Below are 25,000 nucleotides of genomic sequence, written 5' to 3'. Positions count from 1 at the left end.
CCATTATCCAATGAAGAGCTTCCATTATCCAATGATGAGCTTCCATTATCTGTGTTATTATGAACAAGAGTAGGTACAAAAGATTTGGGAATCTGCAGTTTGTTAACACCACTCAACATCAGAGGTAGATCCTTATCATTTTAGATGTGATATAAACTTTTTTTTTTTTTTTTGGCCAGGATGATTGAACTGTAATTAAATCCAGTCTTGCCAAATGACATCGGCAGCAAAACACGTTTAGTGACAAAAAAAACAATTTAGAGCAATCCTTTAAGTTCTAATATAATGTTTTAGGACTAGCTATTACCGTACAATAAATAAGTATAATTGTGAGGAAAAGACCTGAAAGAACGAGATGTGCGTGTGTGTGTGTGTGTGTGTGTGTGTGTGTGTGTGTGTGTGTGTGTGTGTGTGTGTGTGTGTGTGTGTGTGTGTGTGTGTGTGTGTGTGTGTGTGTGTGTGTGTGTGTGTGTGTGTGTGTGTGTGTGTGTGTGTGTGTGTGTGTGTGTGTGTGTGTGTTGATTTTTACACAAGTGTTTATAACCTCCATTTGCACTCCTCTTCTCATGTGTGCTTCATCCTCTTTATTTTTCTTTCCCCCTCCCCCCCCAAAAAAGAAAATAGGACCACTGGACCTGGAGGTTATCTGGGCCCTGTCCTAATGTTGGAACCGAAATTTGGTAGCATTCTGGTCTAGAGAAGAAGATTTTTGAAGAAATTTACTAACTCGGCTATTTTGACTGACAAAGTCAAGTGACTGGACTGAGCTTTACAATTCCTGTTTCCAGTCAGGAGTGGAACGTTGCTGCCAAATTTTAGCTGGATCGGCCCATCGGTTTGGCCGGAGAAGTCGAAATAAGAGACAGACGGACAGACACACGGACGGTGTGTGAGGACAAAACCTTATCTGGAATTTCAATTCCAGATAAGCTAGAAATGGACAAAGTTTGGTGAAGAGTGGAATTTGACATAACTGAGACACCATAGTCTCAAATAGGAAATATATATTATTGTGTGTGTGTGTGTGTGTGTGTGTGTGTGTGTGTGTGTGTGTGTGTGTGTGTGTGTGTGTGTACTGTATATACACACACAACATCTCGTGATTGCCATGCTGTGACATCATTAATGGGCCTACAATGACTTCTGGGTGGTGCTGGCTTTGTCATCTCTGCCACCGAAGGTAAAGGAGGTTGTTTTCACCCCTTTCTGTCTGTCTTTCTGTCCGTTTGTCTGTTTGTGTGCAGGATATCTCAAAAAGTTGTGGACAGGTTCGGTGTGTGACAAGGATGAAGTGATTAGATGTTGATGAACGGAACCAGACTTTCGGTTCTGGGTTTGGAGCGTTGGCAGGTCTCCTTCAGGGCTCTCTGCTGTCGATCTCAAAGTTAAGTTTCCGGTCGTTATCTGTCACGTTTTAACTGTTTATTTTCTCACCTACATTTTACTGTATGTTCCTAGTTTGGTTTTGTTTCAAAAATCGTGCTATTTTGTGAGTTTTCGTCGACCTTGTCTTACCGAGTGCTTGAGGCCTACCCATCGTTCCCCTCGGTGTACGATTGTGTTTATTTGTATTTTCTCCCCATTACCTTCAATTTCTATCTTCCCCACTTTCCCAACATACCCCATCCCTCCCAACTAAACACTATTTCTTGTCTTCAATCAAAAAAAAAACAAACTACCTTTCTCCTTGCACCCTCACAAGTCTCGATTCTTCTTCTTCTCCTCTTCATCTTCTTCTTCTTCTTCTTCTTCTTCTTCTTCTTCTTCTGCATCCTCTTCTTATTCCTCCTGCTGGCACACCCTCTTTATTCTCCTGAGCTGACCTTCTCTCGCCATTACCTTCACGATTTCTTCCGATCTACAACCTTCCATATCCGAATCTTACCTGTTCTTCAAAAATACATCAAAAAATAATAATCTTCCTTTGTATCCTTTTGATCTCTACACCTCCTGTAACCACGTGTCTCTCTCTTCTCTTCCTGGTACTTTTCATCGACCCAGCAGCTTCACACTGCGTTTACCGTCCAAATTCACCACACACTTCCACGATTTTACTTCAACCTTCCCTTTTCCAAATGTTACGCAATCTTTATTTAAAAGAAATGATTTCACTTTTGACGATGCACCTCTCAGAGCCCAGTGCCTCTCCCATAACCACGTGATCTGTTTAGATCCCCTGCGTTTATCGATCCAATTTCACCATTCACCTCACGATTTTTTCTACAACACTTCCATGACCTAATGTGATGAAAACTCTCTCAAACAATAATAACAATAATAAAAACGATCTCTTATAATGCTTCGTCTTCCTATTTCTCACATGTAGTACTCTTTACTGTATCATAATGCACTACTCTTCTACTATTTAAGAGTGAATTTTTATAAGATAGGCCCAAAATGGTAACATTTGAACATTGATGTCTTCAGATATTTTTCAATTTTTATCCGAGGTTGTGTGTGGTCTAAAACTCAGAAAGCCAAATTTTTGATGTGATTGACCCATTCCCTGCCGTTTGGGCCACACCAAAAGTTTGGAGATTTTGACACCTTTGAAATTTTTTTCCATTTTCAAAGTGAATTATTTAGAATAACCTTCATTTGCTCAAGGAAATTCCTTTACAAACTCATTTTATCGTTTGGGTACTAAAATATTTTGGGCAAAAATCTTTGGGATCTGGATGGTTATGGATAGTGGTGCCACCGAAATTCCTTTCGGCAAACATTCACTTCAGACTTTCTCTGGCCATATTTTTAATAACCATCAAGGTCCCATGGATTTCATTAGTGCATAAGATAGTACAAGTATTGTACTATCCTAGGAAAGTAAAACATTCATGGGACCTTGGTGGTTAAGGCAGTACAGGGGGTCTCAAGACCACTTCGGGCTATACGAAGCCCTTTTTCGAGCCACGCCCACTCCCATAACTATCCTGATATTTTGAAACTAATATTATCAAAGGAAAGTTCCATATCTATAATAACAAAACCAATAGTAAAATCCATGGGACCTTTAAAAACAAAGAATAAAACAGGTCCAAAGTTGCCTTGTTTGACAGATAATGTACATATCGATGTACATATAATGTACAGGTATATGCACATGACATGTACATGGTCTGCCTCTGTCACCAATTTCCATCACTTGCTACAGAAGTCCACTATATTCAATTTCTTTCTGAAATCATCAGCATAATGACTCACACAGCTTTACACCTCTTCCCAATCATACCATTGTTTCATTGGTTTTGCAGTCGGTTTGATCACACTGTACGAGAGTCAACAGAAATAAATGGCAAAAAGACTTGGATTTTGCAATGCCTACTGTGAGATGAGATGAAAGTTTCTGTGCTGTTCTTGGTTTGATCTTCATTCACCTCACTGTATTCTGTCGACCCAGTGTTGTTATCTGAGGTGGGATTGTGGAGTGAGCTTGTCAATTTTCGTTGCGACTTCTGCACATAAATTTGCCTCCAATGAAAAATAAGCACCACACAAATCGTAGTTCCGATACTTACAATTAATGAACAAGGTCACTTCACAAATGGTAATGTTTTTGGAGATAACAATGGACCCTTTGTATGTCCCCTCATCTGCTTGTTGCACTGCAGGTAATAGCATGGACCCATCTCCTCTCTGAAGATTCCCATAAAAGCGTCCACGCAGCTTGTGGACATGAGCTTGCGATTCATTGCCTGTGTAGTAGAGAATCTGAGGGAAAAGAAAAAGATTGGCAATCGAGTGTCAGGCCACACAGATTTGAAAGTGCAGTCTTTCACACAATGTTTTCAAAGAGGTCAGAAAAGGCAGGATAAACAACTGGAATTTTGCTGAAAGACAAATGCTCAACCGGCTTTCATCTAGAATTGTGTAAGACATTTACCAGGTTTTAATAAGCCTGGTGGTTAGCTTAAAATGAAGGTGGATGGCTTAAGATCTTCGGGTCTTGAGTCTGAGCCCCTGTCGTTTCATAAAATAACACCAGGTGAGTTGACTCAGACTGTCATCCTTCCGAGGTCAGCAAAACAAGTACCAGCTTACTGGAAACAGGGGGCATTACTTCACAGCCGAGCTCCCAGCAATGATGCAATCAGCAACCACAGGCTGCATACGAAATAATAATAATTAATAATAACAACCAGCTTTTAATATCCTGTCGCAAGGATGGCAACTTCTGAGACAGGATGCAACCACAGCCGGTAGTCATTGTAGCACGTTTAAGGCTCAACTCCACCTATCGCCAAATTAAAACTTTTCCTTGCAGATCCGTGTCGATTATTTGCTGTCGGCCTGAGAACTGGTGGGGCTCTTCCCACACCATTTATTTCACAAGGTTACACAAATTTAACTCTCCAGGGAGCCCCAATGAACCAAAATGCTCATTCGACAAATTAACAACAACACGAGACTGGCTGTTTCTTTATAAATAAATAGTTTATTCACATAAGGACACATTATTAAAACACAACAATCAACCCCATAAAACCACAAGGACGAAACTTATCTACCCCCTCGGTGCCAAACACACTCACTTGCACAACCATGCAGTAGTAAAGGATATGGCAGCATCAGGCGGGAAACGAGACACAAAGGCTGCAAGGTTTCCGATGGGAGATGATTCAGAGGTTGGAAGTGACGTGGCTGGAGAAGGCTCGGTTAGCAGGATCGAACCACATCTCAAATGAGAAATGCACCTCTAGCATGAAACAACCACCAAGGATCTGAGACGGAGACTTAATTGCTTCGGTACCAGGTCTCTTCAGAGAATCCTTGGCTATCGCTGGTCGGATTTTGTGTCCAACGAGCAGTTGCTGAGAGAGACTCAAAGATTTGTTACCATCATAGTCCATGAGCGTCAGCTGCGGCTGGATGGACATGTGGCTCATTTTGCTGATGCTGATCCTGCTCACCAGATTCTCTCAGTGAGGGAGCCTCATGAGTAGAGGAGGCCAATGGGCCAACCACATGCCTCGTGGCTGCAGCTGGTTGATCGGCATCTCAAGGAGATAGGGATGGGCCAGGCATCTGCCTGGGGAATGGCCAGAAGGAGGCCCGGAGTACTGGCTGAAAGTGGATGCAACGACGAGCTGTTCTGGCACATGCTCCCATACCTGACCTGACCTGGGTAGTTCCAGATTCTTTCCATTTCCTAATGATGGAGCTCACTGTGTTCTTGCGAATCCTCAACAATCTAATTTCCTTTCCAGAACTAGCTCAGAGAGAAAAAAGTTGTTTAAGTTCATTTTATACAATGAAAGAGGTTGCGGTTGGACAGAGGACAGAGAATTTACCAGGTATTGTTTGAAACAGTTTGATAAATTGCACACTCTGAGTAGCCCTTCAGATAAATTGGCTCATCATTAATCCAACATAATCAAAATAAAGACCATTTACTGCACCATAGTTCCAAGAAGAAAGCCAGACATAACAAGACACACACACACGCACACGCACATGCACACACAAACACAGATATATTATGTACTGCTAAGTACTTGCAAAAGCTATTTTATTTGAACTTATAACCTTAAGTTTTCAGCAATCGACTGATTTCCCAACTGCTCGGATCATCAGCTGGGCACCGTTTTTCATCGAGGTTTCAATCCTTTCAGCCCAGAACCTCTCAAAACGGCAGATCCACAACCCAGGTCACAGGCCCACATCAGTGGATTACTCATCAATGGACCTACAACCTCAAAGTTGCTTCCAGACAGTCAGTCAACACAGCAATGTGATATCCTTATACAAACTTATTTAATTATTACTTTTATTTAAAGTATTACTACATTTGAATAACTTTAATCATACACCACTTTATATGATAATATATGAAGTGATAAACTCTACCTTGTAGACATCTCCATTACACAGCACCTCCATCGAACCATAGACTCAAACTGTCATTCTAGTATTGAAACTGTCATCAAAAACCGATTTTAACATGCTGCACTGTTTATCCGAGCAATCACCAAGAAATTATATTAATGCTTATTACAGCGCGTGCACTGTTTACAGCACGTGCGCTGTATAGAATTGCACCGAGTTTGAAATGTCCCCGGTGTCCCCCCCCCCCACGTGCCTCAAGTGGGCCAATGACGGCCGACCGGTAGATGGCAATTCGAAACCTCGACGTAAATGGTGACAATTGACGGAAATACTCGAGTATTTCAATGGAATTTGTGAAACTAATGTGTTGTATATGTGAAAACCATTGAATGTATTGCTTGACGGAAAAAACCAAGAAATGCTCCCCTCTCATGTACAAACGAACGAAAGACGTCATTTCCGCCCACCATGGCTTTTCGCGCCGAACGCTGCAAGCTAAGTTCTTCTTATGCCATCATTCTCTTTAATATTAGTCATAAACAAGTGTTTCGTCGTGCATTAGTAGTTGAAATTTACTTACAATTATGGCAGATATTGGTGGCAAAGTGATGTGGTTCTTTCAATAACATTAGTGTACTCATTTGCTTCACCACACGTGCTGTATTGAAGGATTTCACTTGTTTATAATGTATTTCATAAATAATATTTTTAAAATTGTATTTTCATCTAAATACCTCCATTATTTAATACAATCCATAAATAAATAAATAAGTTTAACAATAATATTAATTAAATAATTTTCCTCACTAAAATAATTCATTCATTTTTATAATATCAAAACTTGTTCACATGGAAACCAAACAAACTTAAATAAAAGGTGACGAAGTCTGAGGACATTCTCACAAGATCTGAACAAACAATCAGCTGAATATCCTTTGTTTAACATGATGGAAAAAAACCTTCTCAGCACATTCCACAAAATCATCCTTTACTGAACAAATTCTTTAAAATCTAAGTAGCTGAGATGAAAAGACATCGTAATCCATTTAAATTGGTACAATGCTACCTGGAAAGGAGTACAAGATTACAGGGAAACAAATCATCAACTTTATGATATACACTTGTACTAAAACCATTCTGTCCAACTCTAACCAACACATCGAGATATGCAGCAACCGTACAATCATTACCACTCCTGTTTGCAATCAGGTTATCTGGATAAATGTTGTGAAGCTGTGTATCAAAAAAATTATAGTTTACACCACACAAATATCACGTATATAACGACATGTATGAGATAATATTTTAGCTAACCTTAATTTTTTTTTCTCCTTCATCAGTTTCTGTATGAATGAAAATTCACAGAAAGTAACAAAAGTATCCGCTAGTAGGGGGCTGCAATATGGAAATACCCTTAACCTGTTGAAACATTATCCCACACAAAACACAAAAGTATTAAATAAAATAAAACTAACAGCATCCTGAAACTTCTGCTTCTCAAAACAATGAAAACTTGAGTCTTTCTTTTTAGAAAAGAATACTCCATCAAACCTGACACATAAAAACTTATTAAAATAATTAAAAACCTTGTCAATTATTTTGAAGAGTGAATCCCTTCCTAGTACTAAATCCAAATTTGTATATAAAGTTGAAAAATCAAAAACTTCAACTGACTTGATATTGAGGCATCTAATCCGATCTAAGAACTCTAAACAAGAATTAGTGCTCCAAAAAGTGTTAACGCCAGAATTCTTCTCAATTGCTAAACTATTTCCTGAACTGTTCCCGAACAACTTGTAAGCCCGAGTTAACTATAACCGATAACTGTTTGGTGGAACACTGCCTGGCACCCGCAAGAAACCTATACTTGTACGGGTTCTTATGAAGCCTAGGAATCCAGAAAAGTCGAGGAATACAAAGATTTACCTCTTTACATTTAATACCGAAATTATTAACTGAAACTTCCTGATGCTCAGAGATAAGATCTTGGAGCGACTTATTAGTCAACTGACATTTAGCCATTGTTTATTCACTTTTAACCATTAATTATTGGAGCACCTGAATTTAAATGGCAGGGAATAAAATCAATCACACTTTCTGCTTACAATGCTGTCATTTTTCTTGAGCTTCCACTTGACCTCTGTCAAATGTAACCCTCGTAAGAAACAGGGCAGTATAGCATCTTCTCCTTCTCTGACATGAACAATCTCTGAACCTGCAATTGACAAGGTCGGCACCCATTACTCATGCACAACACAGAGATATCATGAAACATTTGCATCATAAAAATGGATTTATTGAACCGCGAGCTATGTATGCATGTATGTACAGCATTGGAAATAATTATAGAAACAGACACAGGAAATGCACAAATACTGAGTAATTGGAACTGAGAGATGTACTGTATATACAGTAATAATACATATAAAAAAATGAATGTGTATCCAGTGCAGCAGTATTTGGTGGGTGAACCCTTTGCTCTTTATGAAACATGACAGCTTGTTTACCTGCTCTCCGACAGTTTGTCATTGTACGACCATGGAATGTTTCAAGTATTCTGGATCACATTCAGAATTTCATCCAAGCTGTTTGATTACCATATTTGACTTACCATTTTCTGTATAAACCCATAGAGCCTCAATGATACTCGTATCAGGACTTTAAGCAGGCGAAGGAATCTTTGTGAGTATTGCATCAGATATTTTTTTATTTGACTAGATTGGCTGTATCCATCCATTGGGACCATGCTCTGTGCAGAGCGTTGGTGCTGCCTAAGCAGTCTCCTTGGATATTGGACACAATACTGAATGCGTCGCCACTCCAACACAGGATACCAATAAGCTGGCACTCATTCTGCCGACCTTGGAAGGATGACAGGCAGAGTCAACCCTGCCTGGTATTAATTCAACAGCCGAGTGGGATTTGAATTCAGGATCCGAGGATCCCATGCCCACCACATTGGCTGTATGCTCTTGGAGTCATTGTCATGTTGGAAGGTGAATCCCCCCCCCCACCTCCACACCAAATGGGACATGTTGCTGATTGAATGCCATGATGGATCAGAACCTGCCTCTACCTGTCGGCAATCATTGCAGCTTTGATTTTATGTAAATCTCCAAATCCTTCCCAAGGATGCAGCCCCACAGTTGCACGATCCACCCCCATGCTTCACTGGAGCCGTTGCACACCGAGTGTTATACTACTCCCCAGTCAGCCTTCAAACAAACTGCTGTTGATTGTTGCCAAACTAATCAAATTTGGACAAAATTGTCCCGACTCGCCCGCTAGGGACTTGTAGCACCAGTTAGCAGCATGTGGTATCATTAGCAGTGGCTTGTATGTCGTGTGCCTGTAGGGTGCATCAAATGCGTGCTAAAGCGGAGTTACGGGCATCCTACGCACACCCTCTCGCTCGAGGCAATAAAGCGGAGTTGTGTTACCCTCCGGCTCGTGTCTGCCTGTTCGCACCTCAGCCACGCCACCACAGTTTGGCGATGAGGATGTTTCGGATCGACGCGTGCAGAGTGCCTGTTTTCCTCGGCATTGACTTTGAGTCGTTGCAGAGACAATTGGATTGTCAGGCACACAGAGCGCCGGGAGAATCAGTGCAGCTCGCACGGTACGAGTTCGATCACCTGGCGAGGAGCCCAGGGAAGCGCTTCGCGAGTTTCGCCGAGCGGGTAAGACGTCTCGCCGTCGTCTGCAAATTCACGTCGAGTGAATGGCAGGCCAGGCTTGAAGATCGTTTTATTTCTGCGTCGACCGTCACACAGACTCTGACAGATGTCCGAGCCCTCACTGGCCAGAGCATGACAGGTGATTCGGAGGTCCATGCGATGTACCAGGCGCCCACGACCGCACGCACAGTCTTCGGTGCGGGCCGTGGCCAGGCTTTGCAATGCGGCCAGTCGGACGGCGAAGTGAACAGTCAGGGACATCTACGGCGTGTGTGCCAAGTGTCATTGGCCACCATAACGGTCATGGATGGCGATCTACAAGGCAACCCCAGCGACGCGGGGCGAGACCTACACCCGGTACGATGTTTTGTGCATGACGTACGCTTTTACGTCCCGGGTCGAGGCCTGCAGCCTGTGCGAGGTTTTGTGGATGGAACGCCAATCATGTTTCAAGTTGATACCGGAGCGGCGCTGTCGATCATAAGCGAGCGCACCGCTCGTGCACTCCCAGGTCTACGCCTTTTTAGGTGTACCCTCGCGTTGCACACGTATACCGGTGAAGCGCTACCAGCGGTTGGCAGGGCACACGTCTTGGTCGCCCATCAAGGTCAGCGGGTCGAGCTCTCGCTGTTCGTGGTGCGAGGGGAGGGCCCCGCCCTTTTTGGTCAGAGCTATTTGGCCCGCATTCAACGAGATGGGACGGCGCCAGCCAGTTGCCTTGGACGTCCTGTGCCGAGCCGATTTGAGAGTCGGTGGGAGGAGGTTCCTCTTTCGGTGTTTGTACCTCCAGGTGCGCCTGTGTCTCCTTTGGGGCCCGTACCTCCGTTTGAGCCCGGGTCTCCCTCAAGACCTGAGGCTGAGGTCCCGGTGGCAGGGGCCACGGCGATACAACATTGGTGTCCGTTCATTGCTTCCTGCAACTACGATATACGGTTCCGGAGCAACGGGGAGCATGGCAGTTGCAACGGGCTCTCGCGCTTGCGTTGCGCGGAGGGTCCACCTTTGTCTGGATCAACCAACCGGGTTGATGTGTTGGCACTGGGCCAGGTCCAGGATGGGCCGGTCACCGCCAAGCACGTCGCGGTGGAGTCGGCTCATGATACATTGCATGCCCTTGTCGTTCAGGCGATTTCAACGGGGGATTGGAGCGAACCGGTCGCATCCGAGAAGTTCGCGACCATCGACGGTGTCCTCTTCGACGTTCAGATGAGGACCTGCACGCAAGTCGCCTCAACGTCGTGACACCAAGAGGCTTGCGCGCAGCGTGGTTCATTATTTGTTAATTGTTGTATGTTTGATTCTCACGGCACGAGTGATTAAGCATGGCGTTATAAAAGCAAATGCCGGCGGTCCGCGGATGAGCAAAATGTGTTTGATTGGGATCACTGCTTTCTTTGATGTGAAGAGCTAGCGGACGATCATTGCGAATAAAGAGGTCTTCCCGATCCCGGTCTTCGATGGCAGTCCGCATTTTGTTGCAGCCTCATGTGTTGAAATTATACTGTGGAAACGCGCTGTACGGAAAGAGAAGTTTGCATCTGCGCAAACGATGTTTCTGCTGCTTTATAACATTGCTGTGCATCCAGTCTACGCTGATCTTCCGATCGGACGTGCATTGAGATCTCGACTGGATTTGATGCGTGGTTTTGTAATGGGATTGCTGATACTGCAGCCGGCTAATTGCCGGTTCGACTTGCGCGTGGAACAACGGCGCTGTTCAGCGTCACCCCTCCCGTTCATCTCGCGGGAGCCTGGTGTTATCTTCCCAAGGCCACTCCACCTGCTGCTCCCGCCGGCGCCCTCTTGTCTGGCGGACTCAGCGTGTTTACCTGTTTCTGTCCGTGGGGGACGAGCAAGCTTGTCGGCCAGGGGCGCAGGAGGTTCTTCTGAGCATGTCACCTCGACCTTGCCAGGAGGCTTGTAAGTGGGCCGTCTTGTGGCGCCTCTGCTGCATAGTTATACTGTGCTCCCAAACTTCCCTCTTTATATCTTTAACACGGCCATTGTTTTTAGGGTCTGCTGACACCATTGACTTCGTCGTGCAACTCAGTACTCAAGCTCCCAGTCCACGGAATTTGGAATTCAACTTGCTCGCACCAACACAATATATGATGTGTTGGGGATGGAAGAGTGAATTATGTGCCAGATTAAAACAACGGCATGATTGAAACAGGTTGTGCAGATGAAGCATGCTTTCTTTTGTGCCATCTCATCTGGGTTTGATTCTCAGCCCGACCATCACCCCAGGGTTAGATGAAGCAACGTGGTACTTGGAAGATTTTGCATGATTGGTGTCATTTTGTTCCTCTGTTTTTTTTGTGTCATGTTGTCATCGTGTTCTTTGCCAATTATGCTTGTCATTATAATTGTCATTTTGGAGGGGGAGGAGTGTGGTGTATGGGCGGAGCCCCGAGTCGCGGATGGTGGTGGTCACGTGGTTATGGCTTCATATGTCCCGACTCATCCGCTAGGGACTTGTAGCACCAGTTAGCAGCATGTGGTATCATTAGCAGTGGCTTGTATGTCGTGTGCCTGTAGGGTGCATCGAATGCGTGCTCAAGCGGAGTTACGGGCATCCTACGCCCACCCTCTCGCTCGAGGCAATAAACCGGAGTTGTGTTACCCTCCGGCTCGTGTCTGCCTGTTCGCACCTCGGCCACGACACCACAGACTCGTCTGTAAAGACTCGTTACAGGTTTGGTCATCTCACTTCCATTTCTGCTGCCCGTTGCAGCCTTTTCATTTGGTTGTCTCTTCTTGCAATAGTTTTTGAGTCGCTACACATCCAATGAAACAACTTTGCATTAAGATGTATATCATTGTGGTTAAAGAATTGTTAACACCTGTATTTTAAGCAAGGTATGTGCTGCCTTCCCATGGAAGTAGCTTCACAGCCAGCTAACCCCGAACCCTTAACTTTGTGATTCGAGAATCATGATGCCTAAACATTATGATTGAATACTCATTCATTGAATAATTATTACAAGCCCCCATTTATCAGGGTAAAAAGACTGTGGTTGGTTCGAGGTACACAGAAGGCCAATTACATAGTGTGAAAATTGCCACCAAGATTGATTGAGGACCTCTCTTCTGCTAGGCGAGGCTTCCGTCCTCCTGGACATGGCTAATGCGGATTCGCCGTGCCAAATACATTTAGATACAAGTCCACCATACATCGATTCCAAAACATGATCAGAGGGGGGTTCCCCAGGAAGCAGTCTTTTTCCACTAGGTAACCCCATTCAATGGTGAATCCACAAGGAGCAATTTAACGCACAACTTGTAAATGCTTTCGCTACTCATAATCTGAAAAAAGCGTGGACCCTGTGCTAATGAGGGGCACGTTGTTTGGAAGAAGTTATACAATTTATTTTTGTCCTACCATCTCATGGGGCACCACTTCCACACCCTGAGTCTATGGTAGACCAAGTTGATGCCCTATTTGGATCACCTCTTTTAAAACTCTTCCAATTACTCTTTTGGACCAAACTCTTGTTATATCTGCCAATTCATTTACAGAATTTCATCCACACCCTGATTAATATCAGAAACATGACACCTTCAAAATGCCTGCCGCTATGACGTTGGCAAAAATCCCAACTTCTCGGAATATCAGAAAAAAGAAGATTGAAAAAGGCTCGTGTGCAAACAAATTAAAAATAAACCAGTGTCACCCGCAGGGTGACCCGTATCTTGCCAAAAGGTGACCACGTTTGACTTCTTTAAGGTCACACTGAGGTGAACAGAGCTGCGATCCACCAGGAGCGACTCCTTGAGGAATATCTGCCTACGAGAGATTCCGATGAGAATCGTTCTACAGAGTAACCATGAAAAATATGCGTTTGCCTCATAACGTCACCAAATGATGTCACAATGTCTCAAGCTTGACATATCTAGAAAGCATTCATCGAGGTGTTCAATTTGAGGTACTACACGATATGGTTCCTAAAACTTGAAAATTTGACCTTGGGGTCAAATATGTTTGACCTCAGGCGCTAACCATGAAGGTCAAGGCCAATCGCCACCAAAAATTAATCAGCTGAGCGCCAGACCATGAATTACATTCCCATGAAGTTTGAAGACAATCCGATCAAAATTACTCAAAAAATAAGGGTTTCGTCGACTCCCCTGATTTGCGACAAAGTGACCTTGACCTTTGACCTTGACCTTCAAAATTTTGTGCACTGAAATGGACCTCTATAGGCCTCTGATGTGTGAAGTTACAAAAATTTCCAATGATGACTGAGCTCTGCAGAATTTTTTATACGTGATTACAGACAAACAAACAAACAAACAAAAAAAAAACAAAAAAAAAAAACATACAAGCTGACTGACATATCTTGCAAAAACTTCGTTTTGGCAAGATAACAAAGGTACAGTATCTGCCTGGTGGCTCCCTGAGAAGCTCTGGTAAAAAATGGGGGAGAGGTGATATATCCACCTTTTGAAGATGAATTCTAAGGACTTTCAAGACCATATCCGAGTACCAATGACCATATCTGAACTCATTGCAAGATGAAGCAGGCCAACTGCTTGGTGTTCTGGAGGTTGGCAGGTGTTCTGTATATAACAAATGTTGGAAGGAAAAGAGCTGGAAAGCCATTACACGACATTTCATCTCAATGACACTTTGACAACCTTCAGCCAAGGGGCAGCATATGACATTGGGTCGTAGCCAGTGATGGCCTTCCCCCAAAATAAATCTACCAGTCTCCAGTTAATTGCCCTCAGCAGTACCTCCGGCAGCTGCAAGTAGATAAATCTATGTCACAAAAAGGGTCGTAACTAAATTGTTTACTCTAAGCACAAGGCCTTTTCTATCGATTCAATATTTTTGCTACCTGTTCAACTATCCCCCATAATTTATTGGGCATACTGTGGGGATCCTAAAAATATGTACCCCCCATATATTTAATTTCCTCATTTCCCCACTCGACTCTGCAGGAAGGAAGGGGCATAAGTGCCAATGGCAATGACTCGGCCTTAAATATAAGAACTGCATAGATAGAAAAGTGAAGAAAGAGAGAATCGTCTCAGAGTTTCTGAGGAAGTAAAAAAAATCTGCTTTTTGAAAAGGGGAAGGTCATAAGTGTTTGGAAAGACAAACATTGCAGCCCACCCATGAGTTCCCAATGGCCACACAATGATCGTGCGATGTCGTGGCTTGTGGAGTATTTTGTGGTCTCGCTAATGGCGGAGGGACACAAGCAGCAAGTTCTCGGGAGCAGAAACAAAAGTAATATCTCCAGAAAAGAGAAAGAGAGCCAGCTTTGGGGCATAATTTGAGCGGGTCGAGTTTTGAGGTCAAATTGGGAGAGTTGATAAGTCGGATTACTTTGTATTCAATTCTGTCCAGTTAGTATGTGGAGTGAGAGCAGTACTCTATGTAAGGATGAATCAATTCTTTATATAGTTGGAGTAACTGTTCAGAGGAGAATAATCGTCAACATCTGAACAAGACTCCTAATTTGTTAAAGGCAGACTTTGTTATTTGTATAATGTGTGGATTACAGGATAAATTTGACATTAGGGTCATACCTAGCAGGTTTATTGTATCACATGATGTAATTGTGGAGCTTTCAAAGGAGATTGGAGAGTTGAGAGGAGGAGAGACAGAGACAGGCAGAGACAGAGAGACCAGAGGAAATCGAGTTTTAGAAATATTAAGCTTAACTTTATTACATTTGCTCCACTGGGAAATCTTGTCCAAATCAGAATTTTGGAGAAGTGGTTGTGATGAAACAAGATGAAGCTTGAGTGAGGGAAGATGGAGCAGATGTGAAAAAACATGGAGGAATGTAATGTTGAGTCGTCAGTATACGGGTGTATTTGGTTATTTGAAGAAGAAAGGACATTGATAAAAAGAAGGAAGAGTGTTGGAATCAGGACGGAACCGTGAGGATCGGGAACACCGCTGACCATATACAACAACAGAGGAACACCGCTGTTGATTGGGAAGGAGGAATATGTTGAACCATATCAACAGTTGTGACGTTGATCAACAGTTCAACGTGACGTTGAACCAACCAACAGTTGTGGAGAAAGGATATATAACTGTCGGAGAGAAAGCCCCATATGAGAGAGCAGAGTGAAGGAAGAAAGCTGAAAGAGAGAAGATTGGATGTCAGACCCCGATGCCAAACTCTGTCAAAGGATTTTGAGATATCAAGGCCTACCACAAAGGATTCCCCAAAGTCTCTCAGAGAAGAAGCCCAAACATTTGTAATGCAAGAAAGGATATCACTGAATTTTTAAATGTATATCTTGGTTAATGATACACCTCGAAGTATGATTGGTGAGGATGCCAGGTCGTATCTGGATCAAGTGCCATCTGCCACATGGACACTCGTCTTTCACTCAACCAATTACAACCAGGAGGTATTAACCTGTCTTGTTAAGTGTATCAGGGAAAATGTTCTTTTCAGGAAAAAAATCAGGGAAAGAAAAATCAGGGAAAAAAGGCATTAAGTGCATCAGGGAAAATGCCAAAGAAAGTTGGCTTGTAAATCTTGCACTGAGGAGGCAGTGAGTGTTAGCTTTAAGAAAGTACAGAGCCCTGTTCTTCATTGCATGGCTCACAAGCCACTGGCGGTCCCTGGTGGCCTAAAGTGCGGCCCTGACATGTGGCCGATGATGCACAAATGTGAAAACACCCCCATCATAATCTGCCATAAATGATATCAAACTGACCTCATGGTTTTAAATGAGTGTTACAACACGAAGCATAAAAGTAATATAACTACATCAGGATATGGTTGTAGTGTACAAACAATTAAGCTTGCAGCCCAGTTAATCATGACAAAGAAGAGTATGTGGAGGTGAGGCCTAATAGCAGACATTACAGAGTCTTATAGGCAGTGGCAGCTCTCACACTGATGTCTTATGGGCAAAAGCGGCCCCCCTCCAAAACAATCGTGAAGATCACTGGTATAGAGTAAGTTGTGAAAAACTTCCTGTATTTCAGCAAGGCCAGGTGAGGATTTAGGAACAAAGGCACACTGGAAAGTGCATATTGCACTTTAGGAGAAAACAGCATGGACTGTTTGGCCGGTGCACCATAGGTCATCGCGGTGAGATCGGTTGCGGAGCCTTGGAGAGGGAAGGTGTAAGCCTTTTTGTTGGGGCCGTGGGGCGAGGCGGCCTGTAAGATGACGACCCCAGAGCCATGGGCAGTCTATGATCGAGACTCATCATGCATGAAGGCGGTCCCAAAGTTTATGAGGGCTGTGAGGGCGCCAGGTTTTGAAGTGGGAGACCCAGTGTGGTAGTTGGAGTTGCAGTTGAAATCGGACCTTTGCAGAGGCAGCATCCCTCTCCTCATCACCATTCTCCAGCCCTGTGCCACATCAGCCCTGTAGAACGCCATCCTGCACGAGTCACACCGGACCCAAGACTAGCTCATGCCTTGCTCAAGCCCTCGCTTGTTCCCCATTGTTGTGCAAGTCCTGGTATAGTTTTTTTTTAGCGCTATAGTGGATTGTTTCTTTTCATTGGACAGAAGTGCATGTGCCCCCCTACTCATTTGTCCATCGAGTGCTTGGTTCAGCCATTTATTTATTGATAGTGTCTTGTCTGCCCTTATCCTCATATTTATTTTAATAAACTCCATTTTAACTTTGAGAGACGTTTTCCTGCCTTTTGCCTCCCATATTTGGCATCAAGTGCGACCTCAGATTGGAACGATCCTTGGGGTTTCACAAATGGTAAAGAACAATTAATTGAATGCAGTGTGAATTTGGTAAGCTCTCGGCAATCTTCGGGAGTAGCAACAGCTCCTGGCATGACAGGTGATGTTAGTCAGACCTTTTGATGCGACTATGTATATTGTTATGGATTTCAGGATCGGATCTGCCGAATGCATACAAACATTTAGGTTCTCAGACAATTATTTCCCTAAATGCATGTCCAGCATAGACCCATCCCATTGTCTGGTGGGATTCTAACTTTGATGTGTTGAGAAGGGTAAAGAATAGATTTCCTTTCTTATGGAATGGTCTTTTTCTCTTTCCGACACATTCATGTACGCGAGATAGCCGTTTGCTCAACGGAGGCTCGTCTTCCCCCTTTCCATCAGGACATATTGGCTTGGAGGTGGACGATTTATTTACACCTTGGACTTACAGGATATTTGATTAAGCACATCACGGGGCTTTTCCTGAGCAGTTATTCTAACCGTCAAATACGGCTGTGGATCATTTACCTCACCCACCTATCTTCCATCGACATTCGACACGCACCTCTTTCACCGACGTTGGCGCCCACCTTTTTCCATCGACGTTTGATGCCCTGTTTGGCAGATTTGTGGATGCTGGCTGGCTCTTGTTTGTGTCGGGCTGAACGGAGAGGTGATGGTTGTTGTTGACGTTTTATGAGCGCTTCACGTTTTCGCTCGATAATTCTGACAAATGGCTGCTTTCTATTGTTCTTTCAACACCACAAACATGGCATCGTAAGTCAGGCCTGTGCTGATTTGGGGTTGTATCTCGCTCTGGTAAGGAAGGAATGGTCGTGAGCTTGGCGGTTGGTGACGTGCAGCAATGCACCAATAGGCAACGTGGATTTGGCTGAAGTCTGCTTGAGGCTCTTCCCACACTGGCCGCCTACAAAAAGGATGGGAGGCCCATTTTTCTGACAGTTTTGTGACAGCAGGGTGACGGCTATTTTCAGCTCCAGTCAGTTCCAGTCAGTCGGTTGGTGAGCTGGCGACAATTTAGTTTGTGACAGTTCGTGACGGCCTTGCAGCCTTGCAGCTATGATCGCTGGTGACAGTTTCACAGTGCGTCACAGCTCATTGGCGCCTTACAACTTCTCACAGTGCCTCAGCACCTTCCAGCTTCCTACAGCACTTCACAGTTCCTCACAGCTTCTCACAGCACCTCACAGCACCTCACAACTCCTCACAGCTTCTCGCAGCACCTCACAATGCCTCACAGCGCCTTACAGCTGTCCGTTGGTTGTGGCACCTGACGGTGGGTGACGATTGGACCATTCCTGATGGTTCTGCTCGAGACCACCTCTTGGTGTACCTGATTCTTGGTGTCCCTGGTTCTTGGGGGTGACAACGTGACGTCGATTGGTGTTCAATCGCCTGTGTGTGGGTGGGTGCACGACAACGCAGGGCACTGGCAACGGACCAAGGCATGCTTACACATTTCAGGACATTCTATTTGACATAGTGATAAGCATCTGCTCTTTGTCTGTTTTTCTATCAATGCCTGTTTAATTCTTTCGTTGCTTGAGATTATTTTGATTGATTTGAATTTACCTATTTTCATCACAAGGAAATAAAAAGTTCTTCTGTTTATTTATTTTTTCCTAATTAATAAATTCCTTGTTGACGTTTCAACCTGTCCGTGCTTGTCCTTTCTTTCCATTTATCTAGCATTGTCCGAACCTAGATAGATTGGGAGGTAATTACCAAACTAATTGACCTGTCATAGTCGGCACACACCAGCGGTAAACGCTCGGCTGTCCTAATTAAGATTTAATCAAGATAAGATTGCTGCTTTGCCGAGGGCACGCTCCCCGTTCAGGAAACCACATGACCTCCAGTTAAACGGCAAAATTAGATAGTGGAAACTGGAACTCATGGTTAATTGATTGGCGCTTGTGGTTGTAAAGCAACCCACCATATCACGAAGTTAATCGTGAGCGGTGGCCCCAGGTCCGGCTCTTCAGAGGAGAAACGGGGATTAACCCCCTCAGAATACACTCAGTACCCATGGCCGTAACAATATATATATATATATATATATATATATATATATATATATATATATATATATATATATATATATATATATATATATATATATGTATATAATTTGGTTTTGGAAAACTTACCCCAGGGAGAGATTCAATCCCGCGGCCGTTCGGTCATGCGGGGTTCCTTTCCGTTTTCCCTCCATCCACGCATTGCTTGGTAACCACATCAGGTGATCTCGCATGCGTGTTCGTGTCGCGTTTCACAAACATGTTCATGGCACTTGATGCTCAGCATAACCTGCGAGGTGCGGTGCTTCTTGCCAGCGTGGTACAGAGCAAAACAGTGTGACTGGTGTTTTCCACGCAAAGGAGGGGGCTGGGGGCTCTCGTTACGGCTTTGGATGCATATCGGGCGGGGCGGGGCTTCAGTTGAAAGTTCCCTCAAAATAGTATGGCAATTTCCACAAGTGACGTCATGCACGCGCCTCCATTGGCTGCGGACCAATGGGAGAGGGAGAAGGGTTGTACGGAAGGAGGGGAAGAAAGCTGAGGTGAAGAAGAAGCAGAAGGAAAGAGAAACGCACGGGACAGGCTCGTGCGAGCAGCGACGAAAAGCACTCCTGAGCAGACGGCTCAGAAAGCAGACGCAGAAGGCTGAGGGAAGCAGAAAGGAGACAGAACGGAACGAGCTCGCCTGAGCAGAAGACTGAAAGGTTGAGAAGGCTCGTGAGGTAAAAAAAAAAAAAAGGAAAGTTTCACGAGCTGTTGGTGTCGAGTTTTTGTGGGAAAAAAACAACTCTCCTTCCACGAGCGTCGTCCTGCCCTCTCAATCCTGTCAGTCACGAAGGACGAGGAGAGTGAACGGCGGAACCTCATCGACGAGGGCCGGGGGAGGAAGAATCTGAGGAAGATGAGGGCAAGTCGCACATTTAGCTCACATATCTGGGATGCCAGAGAGGATTCGCCGACTGGGTCTTGGCACCTCAGGGACGCGGCTTTGTGTCCCCATTGCCACTGCCCGCCCATCTTCCCCATCCATTTCCCTCCACATTCTCCTGTATATTTGTGTGAGGTGAAGGAGAGTAGGAAAGACTGCTTTCCTTTTCTCCATTCATTACTTTTATTTTATTTTCAAGTTCTTCTTGTTTTATTCTTCTCCTCTGAGTGAATGATGGCCGAGTCGATTGTTTCAGTAAGATTGAAGACTAATTAAGACGTGTGATGGTTAAATCTGCTCTTACGTGCCTTTTTGTTGGTTTGCGAATGAATTTTTCAACGAACATCAATCTCACTGTAATCGGTATCATTGAAAAGGGCTTGATAAAAAAAAAAAACATTAAATTGATATATAAATCCTTGTTCTTGGGCTAATATTAAGGAAGTTATCAGTATTTTAAAAATGTGAAAATGGTCGATTTTTGGCTCTTTGTTACCTCTGCCACCAAAGGTGAAGGAGGTTATGTTTTCGCCCCTTTCTGTTTGTCTGTCTGTGTGTTTGTTTACCCTGTAGCAGCCACACCATTTCAGCGATCATGGCCAAACTGGGTACAGACGTCCGCCATGGTCCAACTTAGATAATTGTCGTTTTTGATGAATCTACGTCAAAGGTCAAGGTCAAGGTCACCGAAAAACCGAAATTTTTATTTTCGCAATAAAGTCTGCTAAAATGGTCGTATCGACTTCAAACCAAATCCAAAATGTGCATCTTCCAATTCTGCATCCAACCATATGTCTCATTGGGGGTGTCACACCAACACCATTCTTAACGGTCGGGGGTCGAATGTCAGGGTCAAAAATTTCAAATTACGATAAAAATGTCATTTCAAGTCCGATTGGCTTCCAAGTCATGATCATGACCAAACTAAGTGCTATAACTCATTAAACAGTAGCACTATCGACTTATAAGAACCAAATTGATTTCCAAGTTTTTGTTTTTTCAGAGATCATGGAGATATGACAAAGTTATTCTGGCAATTCCTTGCTCAACGAGCAATTTCATTTGTTTGTTTGTGTGCAGGATATCTCAAAAAGTTGTGGACGGATTCCGATGCAATTTGGTGTACTGGTTGGGTGTGTGACAAGGACGAACTGATTTGATTTTGGTGAAGATCTGAATCCGGATCTGGATCTGATTAATTTTTTTTCGTGATTCTTCACCATTGCGAGATAGGGCTAAACTAATATATAGCACGATGTCTCAAAAAGTTGTGGATGGATTCGGATGAAACTTGGTGGACAGGTTGGGTGTATGACCGCGACAAATTGATTCGATTTTGGTGAAGATCGGAATCCGGATCTGGATACGAGAATTATCCTCATCGCCTGCTCGTGGCTGTTCCATGCCCATCCTACCACCACAGCTGAGTCCCCGGGTTTGTCACTTTCCCATCGGTGATTGAATCCAGAGTGAGACGGCTTAGATTTCTTTAGATTAAGTTTTTACCCGCCTGTACAGAATTAGTATTTTTGTTTTTTATCAATTGCATTTCCTTCCTTCCCTCCCAACCTGCCATCTCCTCTGTCATTATTCCACCATTCCCTTGTACTTTTTATTTGTTTGTAGTTTGGGGAATAAACCCGTTGGTTTTACAAAATCTAAGGTTCTCGTGTCTCTCCTCACAACCGCGCGCACGTAGTCCACCATAATTCAGAACGTCTCCACAAGTGTTAAAACCGTTCGGTACATCTATCGATTTTAACCTCCCGCTGCCATGAGCTCGATGTTACTTGAGCCATTTACATCATTGATGTGTATATATATATATATATATATATATATATATATATATATATATATATATATATATATATATATATATATATATATATTTTAAGAGAGTCATCTGTCTGTGTCACCATTTTTCTCAGAGATGGCTTAACGGATCTTCATAAATCTTTCAGAGGTTCATCAATGAGTGTCAAGGATTATTTTAGGATTATTTTAGGCCAATTTTTTTTTGAAAATAAAAGTTAGAAGTTGATTTGGGCAGGCGACCATGTTGGGCCATTTTTAAATCACTCCATAGTATGTGATACTTTTCACATAGCTCCATTGTAGCTGTGTGAAAAGCTATATTAAATGATCTCCAACCCCATTGCTTTGTGGAAATGGGGAAGTCTTTTGGTCCACCTCCCCCCACTCAAAAAAAAAAATTGACCAGGTAACCCTGCTGTGCTGATTACATATACATACATACATACATACATACATACATACATACATACATACATACGTATAAGGTTTTTGCAGTTGGAATAATCCACTGAAATCACCAAAAGACAAAGCCAATCAAAATTTTATAGCTTGACCAAACTTGCACCTGTTTATGTTGATACAAACGGGTGAGAGCCAATCAAGTCTCAGTTGACATTTCGTTTGTGACCCACAAACTTCTTCAAAGCTAAGTGAACAAATCGAGTAGGTGGACCTACTTTTATCTGCAGCATGTTAATCCTCTTCTGGTCCAACATGCTGCTGTTCAGAATTCAAAACCAAAAATTTGACTTTTCTCTTTCTTGTTCATGCCGATCATCTTTGATTGATCATCTGCTCCCTCTGCATCTGTTTCCTGCATGATCTAGTAAAACATAGATGTGCATTAAAGCTTGGAAAGTTCTTGGGCATGTATTGTACCTCCAGGTTTGTCCTCCTTGGCGAGGAAATCTGGTCATGTGGGCCCGTTTTGGGCGGGGTTAGAATGTGGGTGGGCAAGTCTGTCTTGGTGAAGATTGTGTGAGGGAGCGTGTCTGTGGGTGGTTGATTAGCGTGTCCTCTGGGTTCAATGTTCTCGTCACGTTGTGAGTTATTTGTGATCCACACTGTCCTCATTCTTGGAGTTTGCACGAACCGGTTTCTGCTTTTTGGATCAAAGAGGATGACTGAGCAGGAAGTTTTATTGTTTTTTCTGTTAAGCCTTCATTCTGAGCCAAGATTCCAGGATTAGTCGGTGGTGTTTGTTTGAAGTATCGTTTTAGAATTAGTCCAGACAATTCCAGTTTACCGGATTGAATCCGGCGAGTCGTGTTCAAACGACTGTGACAGTCACTCACTTTGAAGACTCCATCAGATCTGCTTCTGATGAGTGGGTTACCATACAGATTGGAGTCCCCAAAGCGGGTGAGCATCACGCCGACAAGCAACGATGTGACCGATCTAATAAGGCCGAGCAAACATTGATCACGGGATGCGAGCACATCTCGCAGCATTAATCGCAATCTATTAACCTTGACGGGATTTAATCAAACACCTTGGGAAAGAACATAAAAGATAGACTTGGGGGAAAAACATCGAACAAAGCCAAAGGTATGGTGGGTGCAGAAATAAACATGATGTTAAGGGGACACGTCTTTCTATTACTGTACATACGCAACACATTCCTATTGCACAAATAGTACAATACTCTTACTCTAAACAAATACTAAAAAATAACTACTTCACCATTGAGAGAGAGGGCCAAAAACGATATATCGCACGATATCTCAAAACGTTATGTACGGATTTGGACAAAAATTGGTGGAAAGGTTGGGTGTATGACAAAGAAGAATATACTGCATTCGATTTTCGTGAAGATCCGATCCGGATCTGGATGTGAGAATTTAATTTTTTTTTAAAGTGGTTCTCCACCATTGAGAAATGGGACCAAAAACGATATTACATCGCATGATGTTTCAAAAAGTTGTGAACGGGTTATGACAAAACTAGGTGGACGAGTTGTTTTGGTGACAAGAACAAGCCGATTCGTTTGTGGTTCAGGTCTGGAACCAGATCCGGCCTATCAGTGGGATACAAAGCCTCTAATTACATTTCCAACTTGGCCTCCAAAGCCAGTCTCGTCAACTGGGAATCCTCCATCGTGCAAAGTCCTTCCTTGGCCCACCTGAGATTCTGACCACAAACAAAGCGCTTTCATTCCTATTTATTCCCACCTTTGGAATAAACTCTCACAATCTCTTCAATCCCATTCCTCCCTCCAGGCCTTCAAAACAGCTGTTGACCACCACCTCTTATCTTCCCCCATCCCAAACCATGATCTTTTCTACCCCCGTTAATCCATCCCAAACCCACATCCTGCAAATTCCCTGCCTTCCTTCCTGAAAGTCCCTGTAGTATCCATCTTGCATACCCATGTTCCCCACCCCATCCCTCTCCCTTCCACAGATCTTCTAATGTCTCTGTTCCCCACTGTTTTGTCCTTCCCTCTCCCACCCCTCTTGTCTCATGCCCCCCTTGCTGTGTTGTGTGTTAGCTCTCATACGAGCCTCGACAATGTGTACAAAAAAAAGAGGGTAAACTGGTCAACCTGGTGGAGTATGTGCTTCACTGAGCTCCGTTCTAGTTTTTCATGCCACACATGATGAGGCCATTTGGCACATCCTGCATGTGCTGTGCTGATTCATATACAATGTTTAACCCCCTTACTGATGACTCTTGACTTGCCTGGTGTTGGCTCAGTGGTGAGGGTGGCGGCTTGGGATCCTAGGGTCCTGAGTTCAAGCCCCGTCGGCCGCTGAATTCATACACCAGGGGGGTTGACTCAGCCTGTCATCCTTCCGAGGTCGGCAAAATGAGTACCAGTTGCAGTGTGTGTACTGGTAGAGGGGCACTGCATCAGCGACACAGTCGTGCTTCAAGAAATGATAGCTACCCCGGCAGCGAAGCTGTCATACGACCACCATCACCACCACCACCACTCTTGACTTTGTGTCTTCCTTTTATTTTGCTTGCAAAATTACAATTCAATTTGTCTCTGTCTCTGTCTCTGTCTCTGTCTCTGTCTCTGTCTCTGTCTCTGTCT

At 43.7% G+C, this 25,000-nt stretch overlaps 2 protein-coding genes across 8 annotated transcripts in view; one reads left to right on the top strand and one right to left on the bottom strand.

Annotated features, from left to right (window-relative positions):
• Nucleotides 1–25,000, bottom strand: part of LOC147013175 (uncharacterized) — a 77,380-nt gene that overhangs the window by 49,142 nt on the left and 3,238 nt on the right. For 3 of the 6 annotated variants that reach the window (XM_085854818.1, XM_085854820.1, XM_085854819.1), the window contains exons 2-5: nt 7,929–8,038; nt 3,516–3,708; nt 3,323–3,406; nt 1–49 (exon numbers count right to left, since the gene is read on the bottom strand). The exon at nt 1–49 is cut by the window's left edge and continues 138 nt beyond it. In XM_085854818.1, the coding sequence (XP_085710944.1) occupies nt 1–49; nt 3,323–3,406; nt 3,516–3,708; nt 7,929–8,038 (436 nt within the window). Of the gene's footprint in view, nt 50–3,322; nt 3,407–3,515; nt 3,709–4,529; nt 4,662–7,928; nt 8,039–25,000 lie in introns of those variants that run through there. The other 3 variants (XM_085854821.1, XM_085854822.1, XM_085854823.1) reach the window with 2 other exon arrangements.
• LOC147013173 (uncharacterized) overlaps nt 8,033–25,000 on the top strand; it is a 92,950-nt gene continuing 75,982 nt past the window's right edge. The window contains exon 1 of one of the 2 annotated variants that reach the window (XM_085854817.1): nt 8,033–12,195. In XM_085854817.1, the coding sequence (XP_085710943.1) occupies nt 9,162–10,742 (1,581 nt within the window). In that variant the 5' untranslated portion in view covers nt 8,033–9,161 and the 3' untranslated portion in view covers nt 10,743–12,195. Of the gene's footprint in view, nt 12,196–19,745; nt 20,122–25,000 lie in introns of those variants that run through there. The other variant, XR_015051217.1, reaches the window with a different exon arrangement.

This window comes from Eptatretus burgeri, chromosome 14 (genome assembly GCF_056783735.1).
Source record: "Eptatretus burgeri isolate ZD-2024b chromosome 14, Ebu_testis_v1, whole genome shotgun sequence".
NCBI lineage: Eukaryota > Metazoa > Chordata > Myxini > Myxiniformes > Myxinidae > Eptatretus > Eptatretus burgeri.
Note: the sequence above shows the minus strand (reverse complement) of the source record. Positions and strands in the feature narration are given on the sequence as shown.